The 15,692-nt window shown below is 43.7% G+C and overlaps 1 protein-coding gene across 4 annotated transcripts in view; it reads left to right on the forward strand.

Moving 5' to 3' along the window:
• dock7 (dedicator of cytokinesis 7) overlaps positions 1-15,692 on the forward strand; it is a 303,680-nt gene that overhangs the window by 110,578 nt on the left and 177,410 nt on the right. For all 4 annotated transcript variants that reach the window (XM_084309449.1, XM_084309450.1, XM_084309451.1 and 1 more), the window contains exons 15-16: positions 8,675-8,792; positions 9,707-9,777. In XM_084309449.1, the coding sequence (XP_084165575.1) occupies positions 8,675-8,792; positions 9,707-9,777 (189 nt within the window). The remainder of the gene's footprint in view (positions 1-8,674; positions 8,793-9,706; positions 9,778-15,692) is intronic.

Here is a 15,692-nt window from a genome sequence, read left to right on the forward strand (position 1 = left end):
TAGTATGGTAGGAAGTAGGGTAAGAGACGGACTTCAACAGGAACGAGACTCACAGCAGTCTGGTAATAACCAGCATTGGGTTTGCTCATTTCATTTCTCACTAGCCCCCTGTAACCTATGCTGTGTATAATCCAGGTCAGCGCCTTTACATTGTGTTCTGCACAGTGATCGACAGGCCAAGCCCCCCTCTCTCCACCAATCACAGGGCAGTATGTCTCAGCACTATGGCCTTGCTCCCTCCATAGAGCCAAATTAGAATTGACCTATTGACAGTAAAGGCTAACTTAGACATTGATCTTTTTTACTTGGTCAGCACCAGCCTTGGGGGAACCATGCTACTGTATCTACAGTATACTGTATGCTATATCATATTACGTTAAAGGTGCTATAGATAACATTTGTATGTATATATATATCTTCTTTTTTAACAATACATCCACAGAGCTTTTTAGAAAGGTGCGGAATAAAAGTATTGCTTTCCCCCCAAAAAAAGGTATTGATTAATGAATTTATTATTTAAGAAATGTTGATGGGTCCAAAAATAATGTTGCATGCATGTATCCCCTCCCTACTTCCAATTTCCCCATGTGGAATGCACCTGATTGGATACATAAAATGCCAGTGCTCTAGTGTGACATCTAGTGGCTGAATGTTATCTATAGCAATGTTATCTATAATGTAATGCATTATATTACGTTTTTACATTCATCTTAAAGGTGCACTATGCAGTTGCTGAGGGGGGGGGGGGGGGTTGTTTGTAGACCCTGCAAAATACATGTACTGTTGCTTATGTCATGCTGGTGACGTAAGTATCTATAGACCTATTATTAGTCTTCCAGTAATGTCCAAAGTTCTGGAGAAGATTGTCACTGAACAATTATTAGATCACCTGGAAGCAAACCATTATTTGCACCCCCTACAGTTTGGTTTTAGACATAACCATTCCACAGAGTCAGCCACCTGTTTATTATTAGAAAACATCAAACAATCTCTCGATAAAGGAAACATAATAGGTGCAGTGTTCCTGGATTTGAAAAAGGCATTTGATCAGTGTTTTAATGTCAAAACTTTTAAGATACAACTTTTCACAATGGTCACTATCATGGTTTGAATGTGATCAATAATATAAAATCTGATGTAAGTAATGTTGAAACAGGAATTACACATGGAACAGTCCTGGGCCCAATTCTCTTTTGTCTGTACATCATTGACCTACCGGAGATATGCCTGGACATAATGTATCCAAATGTATGCCGATGATACGGTCATCTACGCATCTGGCAAGACATCAAGAAAACTAAGTATCTGCTTTTCCATTCAAAAACAACCTGCAACAGAAACATTGTATGTCAGAATCTGTGATGACCTCATCTAACAAGTATCTGAGATGAAGTACTTAGGGATGATTTTGGACTTGCAATACAATTTTAAAAGGCACTCAAAAAAAATCTGTAAAACGATTAAGGCCAACCTTTGCTGTTTTAAAATGATAAGAAAATGTCTGACATTTGATTGTGCCCAACTGTTCTTTAACTCCATGATTCTCTCTCACATGTTCTACCACCTACTAGGCTTGGGCGGTATTACGGTATACCAGGGTATTTCGAGATCCCGCCGGTATGATTCTCAATACCGTGACGTCACAGACTGCTATTACACTGAGTTGATTGTAGTGCACAGCATGCACCAGCAGATGGTTACGTGGCTATCGTTCTGGGATTGGGAGCTAACGTTATAGTAGTACCTGGATGGTGCGGGGTAACTGGCTACCGTTCTGGGAGCTCACGTTGATACCTGGATGGTGCGGGGTAACTGGCTACCGTCCCGAGAGCTCACGTTGATACCTGGATGGTGCTAACTAACTAGCTACCGTCCCGGGAGCTCACGTTGATACCTGGATGGTGCTAACTAACTAGCTACCGTCCCGGGAGCTCACGTTGATACCTACTAACTGGCTACCGTTCTGTGATTTGTTTACTTCGAGGTTGAAGAAAGTGCACTTTCAGGTTGAAAGAACGGCCCTAATCTCAACGTGTTTCAATATAAGCGTTATGTATGGTGATAATAACGAGTATATTGTTAGCTCCGCTCCACCCCGCTGATGAAAATGAAAGTCATACCGTCATATAACGTATACCGGGGTATTATGTCAGCCAGGTATGACGGTATGAAAAAAATTATACCGCCCAAGCCTACCACCTACCATGTTGACCACCTGGGCTCAGGTCAATCAGTCATTTGTTAAATTCATCAAGTGCCTCTACAATCGGGCCTTAAACATCTTGGATCAAAAACAGAACAGGTACCATCACTGCCTCTTGTAAACACAAGATTTTAAGCTTTGTCAATTTAGTTGATCTCCATTATGTAAAACTTGTGTTTAAATGCTTAAATGGACTTGCATCTCTATTTTTATGAAAGTGTGTTAAAAAACGTACAAAACACCAGAACTAGAGCAGCCGCCAGAGGTAATTGTAAAGTTGCTCTTTGTAAAACATCTTTTGCTCAATCAGCTTTCTCTGTCAAAGGTGTGAAACTCTGGAACTCTCTACCTGATCACCTGACATCTGCTACAAATTTCCATTTTCAAGAAGCTTACTAAATCTTTGCTAATTCAGCAGCAAGCCTGCACCCACTGATTGTATGTGTTAACAGAGTGGGGAAATGAGTTTGTGTGTGGGTGTAGAGGGGGGGGGGGTTGTGGGAGGGTGGTTCTGGGTAGGTGGGTAGGTGAAGAGGATCGATGGCACGGGGTGAGAATGTGAGTGTCTGTGGGTGTCGAGGGGGCGAGGGGATGTTGTGGGTGGGTGGTTTTTTGAGCGGGTGAATGTCTGGGTCTGAGTAGGGCGGTGGGTATGTTGATATATTGGGTCCATAGATGGTATTCCTGTGTTGATCCTGTGTGCCTTAATACTGGGATTGCACTCGGGTGTACACGGGTATCTCTATACAGAGGTGTTGGTGCACACCCTAGTGTCATCCCAGGTGTATGTAATGGTGTATTTGTGTATCTAATGTTAGTAAGGGCATGTCTACTTTGTACACTAACTGCTTTTATTACCTTTTTATTTACCTACTGTATGTCCTATTTTATAATGTTTTATGTCAGCCTTTTAAGGGACGGGTGTTGCAAATTAGCTTTGGCTACAAACACTATGATACAGGCATTATCTATGTATTTGTATCTGTCCCTTTCAAATAAATCAAATCAATGTAAAAAAAAAAAAAAAACATAGAATAATTATTCTATCTTATGTCATTATAAATTAAAACAAAATAACTTAGGCACCATGATCCAAACGTAAGCCTGGAATATGCTTGTTAACTAAATAACTTTTAGACACCATGAACCAAACGTAAGCCTGGAATATACTTGTTAACTAAATAACTTTTAGACACCATGAACCAAACGTAAGCCTGGAATATGCTTGTTAACTAAATTGCTGGGCCCTGCCTTTATACACAAAATTGTAACTTTTCAGGTAGCTTTCTAGCTTCAAACAGTGCTCCAGGGATGCAGTTATTCAGTTTATTCAGTTATGAAAATGGTGCGTTTGTCTATGTCTGGGTCTTTTAATATGTCATGATGTGCTTTGTCCTTGTGTCCATGACTGTATTGTGACCTGTATCCCTATCGTATGTCTATGTGCTCTTGTTGTGTTTTTATTCTAATGTTATTTATCTTGATTTTATTCTGTTTTTATTGCTAACCCTTTTTCACACAGGATTTTTGCCTGTACCTTCTGGCAGGGGGACTGCCAATGGAAATTAGCCTTTTGGCTAAAATTGGGTGCATTTACATTTGTAAAATGTTTTATTAATGTACGCCAGTGGTTCCCAAACTGTGGTGCGCGCACCCCTTGTGGTGCGCGAGCACCCTCTAGGTGGTACGTGACATGAAAGGGCTAATGGTGGTAAAAAAAAAAATATAATATTTACAATAAAATGTCATACAAATCTTAGTCAAACCTTTAGTATTATGGATATTAAACATGCTGGCAGAGTACATGCATCCATGTTGTCGTGAACATTTTAATTAATTAAGGAAATTCCCTATCCATAGTCGCCGTGGGAAGAGATAAAATAAAAAATGTAATCTGTGCACGGAGACCAGCAACAATTTTTTCTAACAGAAACCCATTGGGGGTGCGGTGCGTCAGCTAGGTCGGGAGGTGACAGGGGGTGCACGGCCAAAAAAGTTTGGGAACCGCTGATGTACGCTGTCCCCCTTGATCAAATAAAGTAAACCTAAACCTAAAATATGCTTTAGAAATTATGCACTTCTCTGACTCTCACAAAACGACATAGTGCACCTTTAAGCAAATATATAATATATAGAAAATATATATATATTAAAACATATAATAATGATAATGATAATAAGGACCTGATAATAAGGGATATATGACCTGATAATAAGGGATATATGACCTGCTAATAAGGGATATATGACCTGCTAATAGGGGATATATGACCTGCTAATGAGGGATATAATATGACCTGCTAATAAGGGATATATGACCTGCTAATAGGGGATATATGACCTGCTAATACGGGATATATGACCTGATAATAAGGGATATAAGATAAGATAAGATAAGATATTCCTTTATTGATCCCCTTGGGGAAATTCAGGCATCATAGCAGCATGGGGGGGAGGGGGGGAGGGGTACAGGTAATAATGTGACAGGTGATAATAAGGAGTAGGGCCTGATAATAAGGAGTAGGGCCTGATAATAAGGAGTAGGGCCTAATAATGAGTGGGGCCTGACAATAAGGAGTAGGGCCTGATAATAATAATAACTTTATTTGTATAGCACTTTTCATACAGAGGTTGCAGTTCAAAGTGCTTCACAACAGTAAAAATACAGGCATGGGTGAGCATAGCAGGGTATGGTAAATCAGTGTTTCACATTAGGATCTAGCATCCTAATAGGCTCTCTATTCAGTAATACAAATAATAAAGTAGTTTAAAATGATTAAGTTTAAAAATTGTCAAAAAATTATAAAATAGAATGGACATACAACAACAGTAAAAAATGTAAATAACAAGGTTACAGTCAAAAGTGTGAAAAATTGTTTAAAATGATTCAGTTTAAAAATAGTCATATAACCGACACATGAATTTGATAGGCAGTGTAAAATAAGATAAAATTAGCATAGAAAAGTAGGCAGGGTAAGAATAGTGCAGGTAAGTCATTGAAATGCCTGAGCAAAGAGATAGGTTTTAAGCTGTCTTTTGAAAATGTCTAGCGAGTTGGCTTCCCTGATGTTTTGGGGTAGTTTGTTCCACAGTTTTGGGGCATAGTTGATAAAGGCTGCATTACCGATCCTCTTTTGACTGTTTCTGGGAGCCTCTAGTAGTCCAGCAGCTGATGATCGCAGTGTTCTTGCTGGCGTGTAATTTATTAGAGTGTTGGTGATGTAGCTAGGTCCCTGTTCATTTAGAGCTTTGTATGTAGGAGAAGGACCTTAAAGTAAATTCTAAATGTTACAGGAAGCCAGTGTAAAGCAGCTAAGACTGGACTAATGTGCTCTCTCCTTTTGGTTCTAGTTAGCAGTCGGGCTGCGGAGTTTTGGATTAGCTGAAGCCTCTCTGTGGTTTTCTTAGGGAGACCTGTGAAAAGTGCATTACAGTAGTCTAACCGGCTAGATATGAATGCATGAATTAGCTTCTCAGCATCGTTCTGATTAATAAATGGTCGTACTTTTGCTATATTTCTGAGATGGAAGAACGATGTTTTCGTTATTTTGCTAATATGAGAATTGAAGTTCAGTTCTGAATCTATGATAACCCCGAGACTAGTGACCTCAGATTTGATCCAAGGGGTTAGTCCTCCTAGATTCTTTATTAACGTTTCTTTTTTAGTTTTGGGGCCGATAATTAGAATTTCAGTTTTGTTCTCATTTAGTTTCAGGAAGTTCTTACTCATCCATTTATTTATTGCCAGTAAGCAGTATAGTAAACATAATAAGGAGTAGGGCCTGATAATAAGGAGTAGGGCCTGATAATAAGGAGTAGGGCCTGATAATAAGGAGTAGGGCCTGATGATAAGGAGTAGGGCCTGATAATAAGGAGTAGGGCCTGATAATAAGGAGTAGGGCCTGATAATAAGGAGTAGGGCCTGATAATAAGGAGTGGGGCCTGATAATAAGGAGTAGGGCCTGATAATAAGGAGTAGGGCCTGATGATAAGGAGTAGGGCCTGATAATAAGGTTTAGATCCTGATAGGCATAATGGCTTCTTCCTATTCCTTTTCAGACAACAGACTGTTTTGTTTATAATCTTTCTATTTCTGTTCATTGGTATTTCTTGATTATTTTATATTGTTGGAAATAGACTATTGCTTCATTGATTCATGCTGTATTGTATCTATCCATTTACTTTGATTCAGAGTCCAATCCCGCCTCAGCCTCTTCTCTCCATCCATCCTGTGTGTTTGTGTTTCGCTCCTCTGTTGTTTGTCTCACCGCCTCCACCCTAGTGAATGAGATCTAGAAAAGTGCTGCATAAATCTTAGTTATTACTATTATTATTCGGGATCAACAGAGATCTCGTGGTTGTATTTCAGCTCTTGAGGGTCACGCGTGGGAGAGGTTTTATCACACGTCTTGTTGTTTTTATAGACTGCAGTTCTTTTTCCTCTTGTTCCTCTACTCCAGGGGTGGGCAACTTTGTATATGGTGAGAGCCACTAAATTTCCACACTCAATCTGGGGGGCCTCATTGTTTATCGGCAGTCCTGCCAGTAGTACCCCACTCAAATAGCCCATAATAGTCACAGATGTGATAAATAAGGCATATAAACTATTATAATTTGTTGTAACTTTGTTTTTATTCCATTTCAAACATTTAGTAATGCTTAATTTCAGCTTTATGAATTTATAAATACAGCTGAATTTGAAAGTATTGCTGTGTAACCCAAATATATACAAAAATAACAAATTATAATTAAGGCTTCTATTAAAATAAATGTATGAACTTAAAGCCCACTGCTCAACAAACACAAAGCAGCATTCCTGCTGCATTTCACTACAGTAAATCAAAAGTGCAATAGTAAATTATTTTGTTAAATGTATAAACTTTTATCCTACTACTAAACAAAACATTCCTGAGTGCCTCCCATTGACCCTTTATCAAACTGGCATGACATTCACCCTCCCCCACAGTGGGTCAATAATGGTTCTGTCTTTAATGAGACACTTGTGGTCTCTCCTGTTGGCGCACAATAGAAGGAATGTCAACTTCAATGTTTGTGCATGCGATCTGCATCAGATGAAATAACGTTTCGCGTACTTCTGCTCAGAAAAGTGCTGGGACGGCGTGGTAGCGCGTGGCATGACCACTGCACACCTGATTATTAGTGACCCACAATAGATGGAAATTATGTTAGCGAACTTACCTGATGTATAATGCAGTGCAGCATTGGACACTCAACGCCACTCTGCCTTAGAAGCCCGGCGAATCCTGTGTGTTTTGCTTTCATTGCGGGTGCTCCATCGGTAACAACAGCGGACAGTTTATCAAACCCCCCATATTGCTGCACGGCACTTTCAACAGTGTTGAATATGTCCACACTTGACCCCTATTAGTCGAATAGTCGACTAATCTATCGAAAGGAGCCATAGTCGACTACCAACCTCTTGAATGCAAAAAAAACAAAAAAGATTATAATTATAATTTTTTTTTATATTGGCCTGGGGCCGCATGGAGCGTCGGTGAGGGCCGCATGCGGTCCACGGGCCGCCAGTTGCCCCTCCCTGCTCTACTCCTAGATAGTAACCTGCGGCAGCGTATCTGAGCGGTGACTTTCCTAGAGGTCACCTAGAGGTCGCTGGCTGCCTGCTGTGATGGCTGTGTTGTTTTGTATTGTTGAATTTAGTGTTTTTAATCACAAAGTGAAATCACAAAGTGACACATCTAGTGGCTGTATCTGTAGCACCTTTAAGAACTTAAGGTTTTACATTTTGATGGAAACAAGTCACAGCTGGTAAAGTGACACTTGGTGTTTGTATTAATGATGGTGTGTTATATGGATCTGATAGTTCTGAGCTGTGGACGGAGCTGCCCGACCCAGAGCTCTGTGTACGAGGCACCTCTATGAAACTGTGTGTCCTTGTGCTGTATTCTGAGGGAGTGTGTGTTTGTGTCCTTGTGCTGTATTCTGAGGGAGTGTGTGTTTGTGTTCTATGTGCTGTATTCTGAGGGAGTGTGTGTTTGTGTTCTATGTGCTGTATTCTGAGGGAGTGTGTGTTTGTGTTCTATGTGCTGTATTCTGAGGGAGTGTGTGTTTGTGTTCTATGTGCTGTATTCTGAGGGAGTGTGTGTTTGTGTTCTATGTGCTGTATTCTGAGGGAGTGTGTGTTTGTGTTCTATGTGCTGTATTCTGAGGGAGTGTGTGTTTGTGTTCTATGTGCTGTATTCTGAGGGAGTGTGTGTTTGTGTTCTATGTGCTGTATTCTGAGGGAGTGTGTGTTTGTGTTCTATGTGCTGTATTCTGAGGGAGTGTGTGTTTGTGTTCTATGTGCTGTATTCTGAGGGAGTGTGTGTTTGTGTTCTATGTGCTGTATTCTGAGGGAGTGTGTGTTTGTGTTCTATGTGCTGTATTCTGAGGGAGTGTGTGTTTGTGTTCTATGTGCTGTATTCTGAGGGAGTGTGTGTTTGTGTTCCCCAGGAACCTGTTGTACGTGAATCCTCAGAGTCTGAACTTCGCCAACCGCCAGGGCTCAGCCAGGAACATCACCGTGAAGGTCCAGTTCATGAACGGGGAGGATCCCAACAACGCCATGCCGGTAGGTCACATGACCCCATGCCGGTAGGTCACATGACCCCATGCCGGTAGGTCACATGACCCCATGCCGGTAGGTCACATGACCCCATGCCGGTAGGTCACATGACACCATGCCGGTAGGTCACATGACCCCATGCCGGTAGGTCATATGACACCATGCAGGTAGGTCACATGACACTGTAACACCATGCCGGTAGGTCACATGACACCATGCCGGTAGGTCACATGACACCATGCCGGTAGGTCACATGACCCCATGCCGGTAGGTCACATGACACCATGCCGGTAGGTCACATGACACCATGCCAGTAAGTCACATGACACCATGCCGGTAGGTCACATGACACTGTGACACCATGCCAGTATGTCACATGACACCATGCCGGTAGGTTACATGACACCATGCCGGTAGGTCACATGACACTGTGACACCATGCCAGTATGTCACATGACACCATGCCGGTAGGTCACATGACACTGTAACACCATGCCAGTATGGCACATGACACCATGCCGGTAGGTCACATGACACCATGCCGGTAGGTCACATGACACCATGCCGGTAGTTCACATGACACCATGCCGGTAGGTCACATGACACCATGCCGGTAGGTCACATGACACCATGCCGGTAGTTCACATGACACCATGCCGGTAGGTCACATGACACCATGCCGGTAGGTCACATGACACTGTAACACCATGCCAGTATGGCACATGACACCATGCCGGTAGGTCACATGCCACCATGCCGGTAGTTCACATGACACCATGCCGGTAGTTCACATGGCACTGTGATACCATGCCGGTAGGTCACATGACACCATGCCGGTAGGTCACATGTAAACGTATACTTCATGTCTCTTAAAGTAGCTTCCGGTCTGACTGTGGACGTTCTTATCTCCATTCCTCTAGGTGATCTTTGGCAAGTCAAGCTGTGCAGACTTCTACAAGGAGGCTTACACTGCTGTGGTCTACCATAACAGGTAAACACCCTGCTCTATATTATAATTATGTTTATAAACACCCTGCTCTATATTCAAACTAGGTTAGAAATCGGTCATTTTAGCCTTTCGTTGATTGGTATCAGCCTCCATCTGGTCTTCCATGATGTATCTGTGTTGTGTTTATTTAGTATTGTTGAGGCACTCGTTCAGTGGGATTCTGTCCTCCCACGCACTAAAACACTGTCTCTATTCCCCATATGCATCCAAAAAGGACGTATGTTGAAAGTCCAGGTTGTATCAGAAAAGGATGGTTTATTTACATAAACAAAGGTTCTCGTACAGAATGAACAAATTGAAAGTCTTTAACCTCTTTAAGTTGTCCAAGTTGGACAACTACCCTATTCCAAAAACAGAGGACTTGCTGGTGGTATTAGGGGGGGACCGAAATTTACAACGGCTCCCACTGAAATTCACAACAATAAACACCCACCGGGGTCTGTATCAGTACACCAGGCTACCCTATGGGGTGTCATCAGCACCAGGCATATTCCAGCGCACCATGGATAACCTACTACAAGGCCTTCCCCAGGTGGTGGTGAGAATAGATGATATTCTGGTGACCGGTGACGACGATGCCAGCCATCTACACAACTTAAAGGTAATGCTGAAGAGACTCTCAGCTGCAGGACTGCGTCTGAGGAGAGACAAATGTGTGTTCATGGTACCAGAGGTGGTTTACCTGGGTTACCGAATTAACCACAAAGGGATTCAACCAGTGGCTGACAAGGTACAGGCCATTGTAAATGCCCCACAGCCGACTGACCAGACACAGTTAAAGTCTTTCCTGGGCATGCTAAACTATTATCACAGGTTCCTGCCAAATGTGTCGACCATATTGGCGCCACTACACAAGCATTTGAGAAAAGAGACCCCATGGAGATGGGAAAAATGTCAGACCCAGGCATTTGAGGATGCAAAAAAGTACCTCCAGTCTGAAAAATTATTAGTGCACTTTGATCTGACAAAGCCGCTCTATTTGTCTTGTGATGCATCACCTTATGGCGTTGGAGCAGTTTTATCACACTGGTTTCCAGACGGCTCTGACAAGCCAATCGGATACATGTCACGATCACTGTCATCAGCAGAACGGGGATATTCACAGCTAGAGAAATAGCGCTGTCTATCATTTTTGGTCTTAAAAAATTCCACCAGTATCTGTTTGAAAAGCACTGCACTATTGTGACAGATCAGATCACAAACCACTACTAGGCCTTTTGGGAGAGAGTAAGGGCATCCCACAACTCGCGGCAGCCAGAATGCAAAGATGGGCATTCATTTTAGCCACTTATGAGTACACCTTGCTTGGAGTATAAGGAGGGCTCAAAAAACAGGAATGCAGACGCACTGAGCAGACTCCCACTGCCCATAAAGCCCAGAAATATACCACAGGAGGAAGAGGTGGTGCTGCTTATGGAGCATATGAATGGTACACTACTGCAGGTAAAACGCATCCGGGACTGGACTCATCTGGACCCTATCCTGTCCAGAGTCCACCAGTGGCTGTTGCAGGGCTCCTGGCCCTCACAGAGCACCGACCCAGAAATACAGCCTTACACGAGACGACAACATGAACTGTGCGTGGAGGACGGGTGCATCCTGTGGGGAAGTAGAGTGATAATATAGAGTGATCATCCGCCGCCATGGCCTCAGCTTCCACTCCTATGCCGACGACACTCACTCTACCTCTCCACCAAACCATCCACCCATCTCCCCCCACACTCCCTTATCAACTGCCTTCACGAAATAAAAACCTGGATGTCATCTAATCTCCTCAAACTCAACAACAATAAAACTGAGCTCATGGTTGTGGCACCCAAGGCCCTGCTCCGGAAGGTTGGGGATCTCACCCTCAACATTGACGGCTGCTCCATCTGCCCATCCCCCAAGGTCCGCAACCTGGGCGTTATCCTGGACTCCACCCTTTCCTATAAATCCCATGTCAGTTCCCTCACCAAATCCGCCTTCCACCTCAGAAACATCTCCAGACTCCGACCATCACTTTCCGACTCCACAGCTGAGACCCTCATCCACGCCTTCGTCACCTCCCGCCTGGACTACTGCAACGGAGTCCTGTCCGGGGTCCCAAGCAAAACCCTGGACAGGCTCCAGTATGTTCAAAATTCAGCTGCCAGGGTTCTAACTAGGCTTGGGGCGGTATGACGGTATTACGGTATACCGGGGTATTTAGAAATACCGACGGTATTTATACAGGGACGGCATTGGGTTTCGGTTTCCATTAGTGAAACGGAGTTAACTTTCGAGTTGGTTGAAGTGCGTGCACACACACAGCACGGCCAGCAGAGGGCAGGGGCTCACAAGCGACAAATTCTGTTTCCTAATGATTGATTGGCTATTGTGAGTCACGTGAGGAGAACACAGAGGTGCGTCACACTAACCTGTATGCATTTCCTCTATCTCTGAGCAGCTGCTAAAGCTTAAGCAATAATAATAATATGTTACCATTGAACGATGAAGCGTCGAAGTTAACCACCGTCACTCCAGCCCACGATGAGCTCCCTGACCACAGATGGCTAACGTTTTGTCAAACAAGAGCTAAACTTGCACACACTGCCGCATTTGGACAATTAAAGGACTGGAGTCTGTTCGGATTTAAGCAAAACCCTCGCGCCACGAGTCGACTCGCCAGTGACTTCATCCAGCACAACGAGACTACGAGAGACGGAGGCACTTCTTTGGGAATGTAATATAAAACGGGGTGAGTGAGTGTTGACATTTTTTAATCCTAATGCAACTGGCTCACGTTGATACGATGGTGCCGGGCTGCCGGCCTGGCTAACTAGCTACCGTTAGCTCACGTCGATACCTGGATGGTGCCGGCAGGCGGCAGTGGCTACCTTCTGTGATTTGTTTACCTCGAGTTCAAGTTTCAAGTTTCTTTAATAGTTCTCATACAGAAGTACAGAATACTTTCATACAAATGCTTCTTACTGTTACGCTCCAGAGACTGTGCTAGACAAGATAGTATCAAATAACATAGTATAGCATGTAAATTAGAAGTAGAAAATGAGGTCACAGTGTTCAGTATAGACATATGTACAATGTTCGATGCAGAATAGACGTAACTGAGTTACCATATAATAAGGCTGTCGAGGTTGAAGAAAGTGCACTTTCAGGTTGAAAGAACGGCCCTAATCTCAACGTGTTTCAATATAAGCAAGCGTTATGTATGGTGATAATAACGAGTATATTGTTAGCTGCGCCGCCCCCCCCCCCCCCCCCCCCCGCTGATGAAAATTAAAGTCATACGTATACCGGGGTATTAGGTCATCAGGGTATGACGGTGTGAAAAAAATTATACCGCCCAGGCCTAGTTCTAACCCGCACCAAACCCTGGCAGCACATCACCCTCACCCTCATCCACCTCCACTGGCTCCCCATCAAATCCCGCATCACCTACAAAACCCTCCTGCTCACCTACAAATCCCTTCACGCTCTGGCACCTCAGTACCTCACTGACCTCCTCCACCCCTACACTCAGTCACGGTCCCTGCGATCCACGGACACTGGTCAGCTCTCCATCCCCCGAACCAGACTGCGGACGTTCGGGGAAAGAGCTTTCAGTGTGGCAGCTCCCACCCTCTGGAACTCCCTCCCCGCAGAACTCCGCACCGCCCCAACTCTGGACTCATTTAAAAAACTGCTCAAAACCCACCTCTTCAACCTGGCCTTTAACCTCTAATTTCTCACCTTATATGTATATGTTGTGTCTGTCCACTATGTTTGTTAATCTGTCGTTCCCCCCCCCCCCCCCATGTAAAGCAACCTTGGGTCTTATGAAAGGCGCTATATAAAACGAAGTTATTATTATTATTATTATTATTATACCACCGCAAGGAAGACAGACTATGATCAAGGGGCTTCATGAGGCTCACCAGGGGTCTCAAGAATGAAAACATTGGCCCGCAGTTATGTGTGGTGGCCAAACATGGATGCAGATTTAGAGTCAGCAGTGCGCAGATGTCATGCATGTCAGTTGAACCAAGCCGTCCCAGCAGCAGCACCTTTACACCAGTGGTAGTGGCCAGACCAACCTTGGATGAGGCTGCATGTGGATTTTTTTGGGCCAGTATATGGAAAGATGTTTTTAATAGTCATTGGGTCTCATTCGCGAACGGATTTACGACAAGAAATTTGCTCTCTGCAGATTGAATTTCTGCAGATTTAAGACATATTAGGGCTGGTAGCGAGATTCCCCAAATTTCCCTGAGATCGGTTTCGGTCGTGGCTGAGAGTAGAATTTAACAGTGCTGAGGAGCAGCACGGGTGGTTTCAAAATAAAAGAGCGACGTCTAAAGCACCGGAAATACGTTTATTTTGTACATTATCTAAAACGAACCTAAACTAACGTTAACACGAACCTAAACTAACTAAACTATTTTGAAACCCCCCGACCGGAAGTAAAAATGATGCGTCGTATTCTGCTTGTTATCAATGGGTTGGTTGAGAAGGGAAGTTTCATCTATTTAGCCCCACCGTTTACTGTGTTGTTGTAGCTATGTTAATAAATTCTGAATAGCATCAACGCTAGCTGGATTTGAAGGCGTATGCTATGGAAGTCCCCTGCGGCTCCACTTTGTTGAAATGTACATATAACTAGGGCTATAGGATAACCACCGGTTAATTCGCGATTTTATATTGGTTTGTCATGACAAACCAATTACATAATCCAACATATGTGTAAGAAACTAACATATTCCAGTTAACGGTATATTTTTTTAATGATTCGTTACGGCGAAATCAATACTTCCATTTGTATAAATTACGTTAACTGAGGATAGTAGAGCAGAACTAGGCCTAACGCGATTGGCGCAGAGAGAAATGTCAGTGGCCAATCAGATCGCAGAACCCGAACGCGGAACTGCAAGTGTGTTGGTAAAAGACTACACGCATCCGGGAGGCGTCTATATTAAAGGCAGCCCAAGAGTCCTTCCGCATTGGCATTTTGCGCTCTGATTGGCCGAGCGCGCGCATGCGCATGAGCCGCGACGCGCAACTCTAGGCAGGAATCGAAACTCCGTTTAAGCTCCAGAGAGCCAGGCTGAAAATCCACAGTTATTGCCCCACTGATGGAGCCGAATCGCGGATCCGAGTTTTCTGATGAATACCCCCAAAATATGGAGGTCCCGAACGCAATTAAGTATTGATTACGCCGCAAAGAAACATTAAAAAAATATACCGTTAACTGGAGTATGTTGTTTCTTTACATATATGTGGATTAGAGAATTGGTTTGTCATGACAATCTAATAAAAAATCGCACACAGTAACTAGTAACTACATGCATCATTGTTTACAGCGAATGGTGGGGCTGGGCTGGGGCGCGCGGTTGACCGATGGCGATGCCGAGGACGAGCGCGTGTCCGTGGGTAGACGGCCGGTGAGAGAGCGCGCTCGTCCTCGGCATCGCCATCGGTCAACTGCCGCCGCCGCCAGACTATACAGTACTGCGAGCGTGTGTGTGTGTGTGTGGGGGGGGTGCGCGTGCTGCGGCAGGTGGTCACGAGTAGTAGCCTGTATTCTGTATGATGATGACAATACATTAATCTAATCTCATTTTGATCGGTCGCAAAGCGCTTCCGCCACCATTTTCACACGGCTGCATCATTAGTTGCATTTAATGAGCTGCACAGGTGTGTCTTAACCCTCGACTTTTCTGGATTTTCATTTGCACACGGCAGCTGTTGATAGTTGAGCCACTTAAAGGGGACATGCATTGCTATTCCTAGCACTATTTGGGCAACTTTACACAGATTCCTGTGAGTCTATGGAAGACATCTGTAAGGGTTTATTTAAAAAAGAAAAAAAATCATTGTTTTATATTTCTAATGGAGTACTCAAAAGCATCATTTTCCAGCCTCAAGATTTCAGCCTGTTA

Source organism: Notolepis coatsorum (assembly GCF_963971535.1).
Source record: "Notolepis coatsorum genome assembly, chromosome: 3".
Lineage (NCBI taxonomy): Eukaryota > Metazoa > Chordata > Actinopteri > Aulopiformes > Paralepididae > Notolepis > Notolepis coatsorum.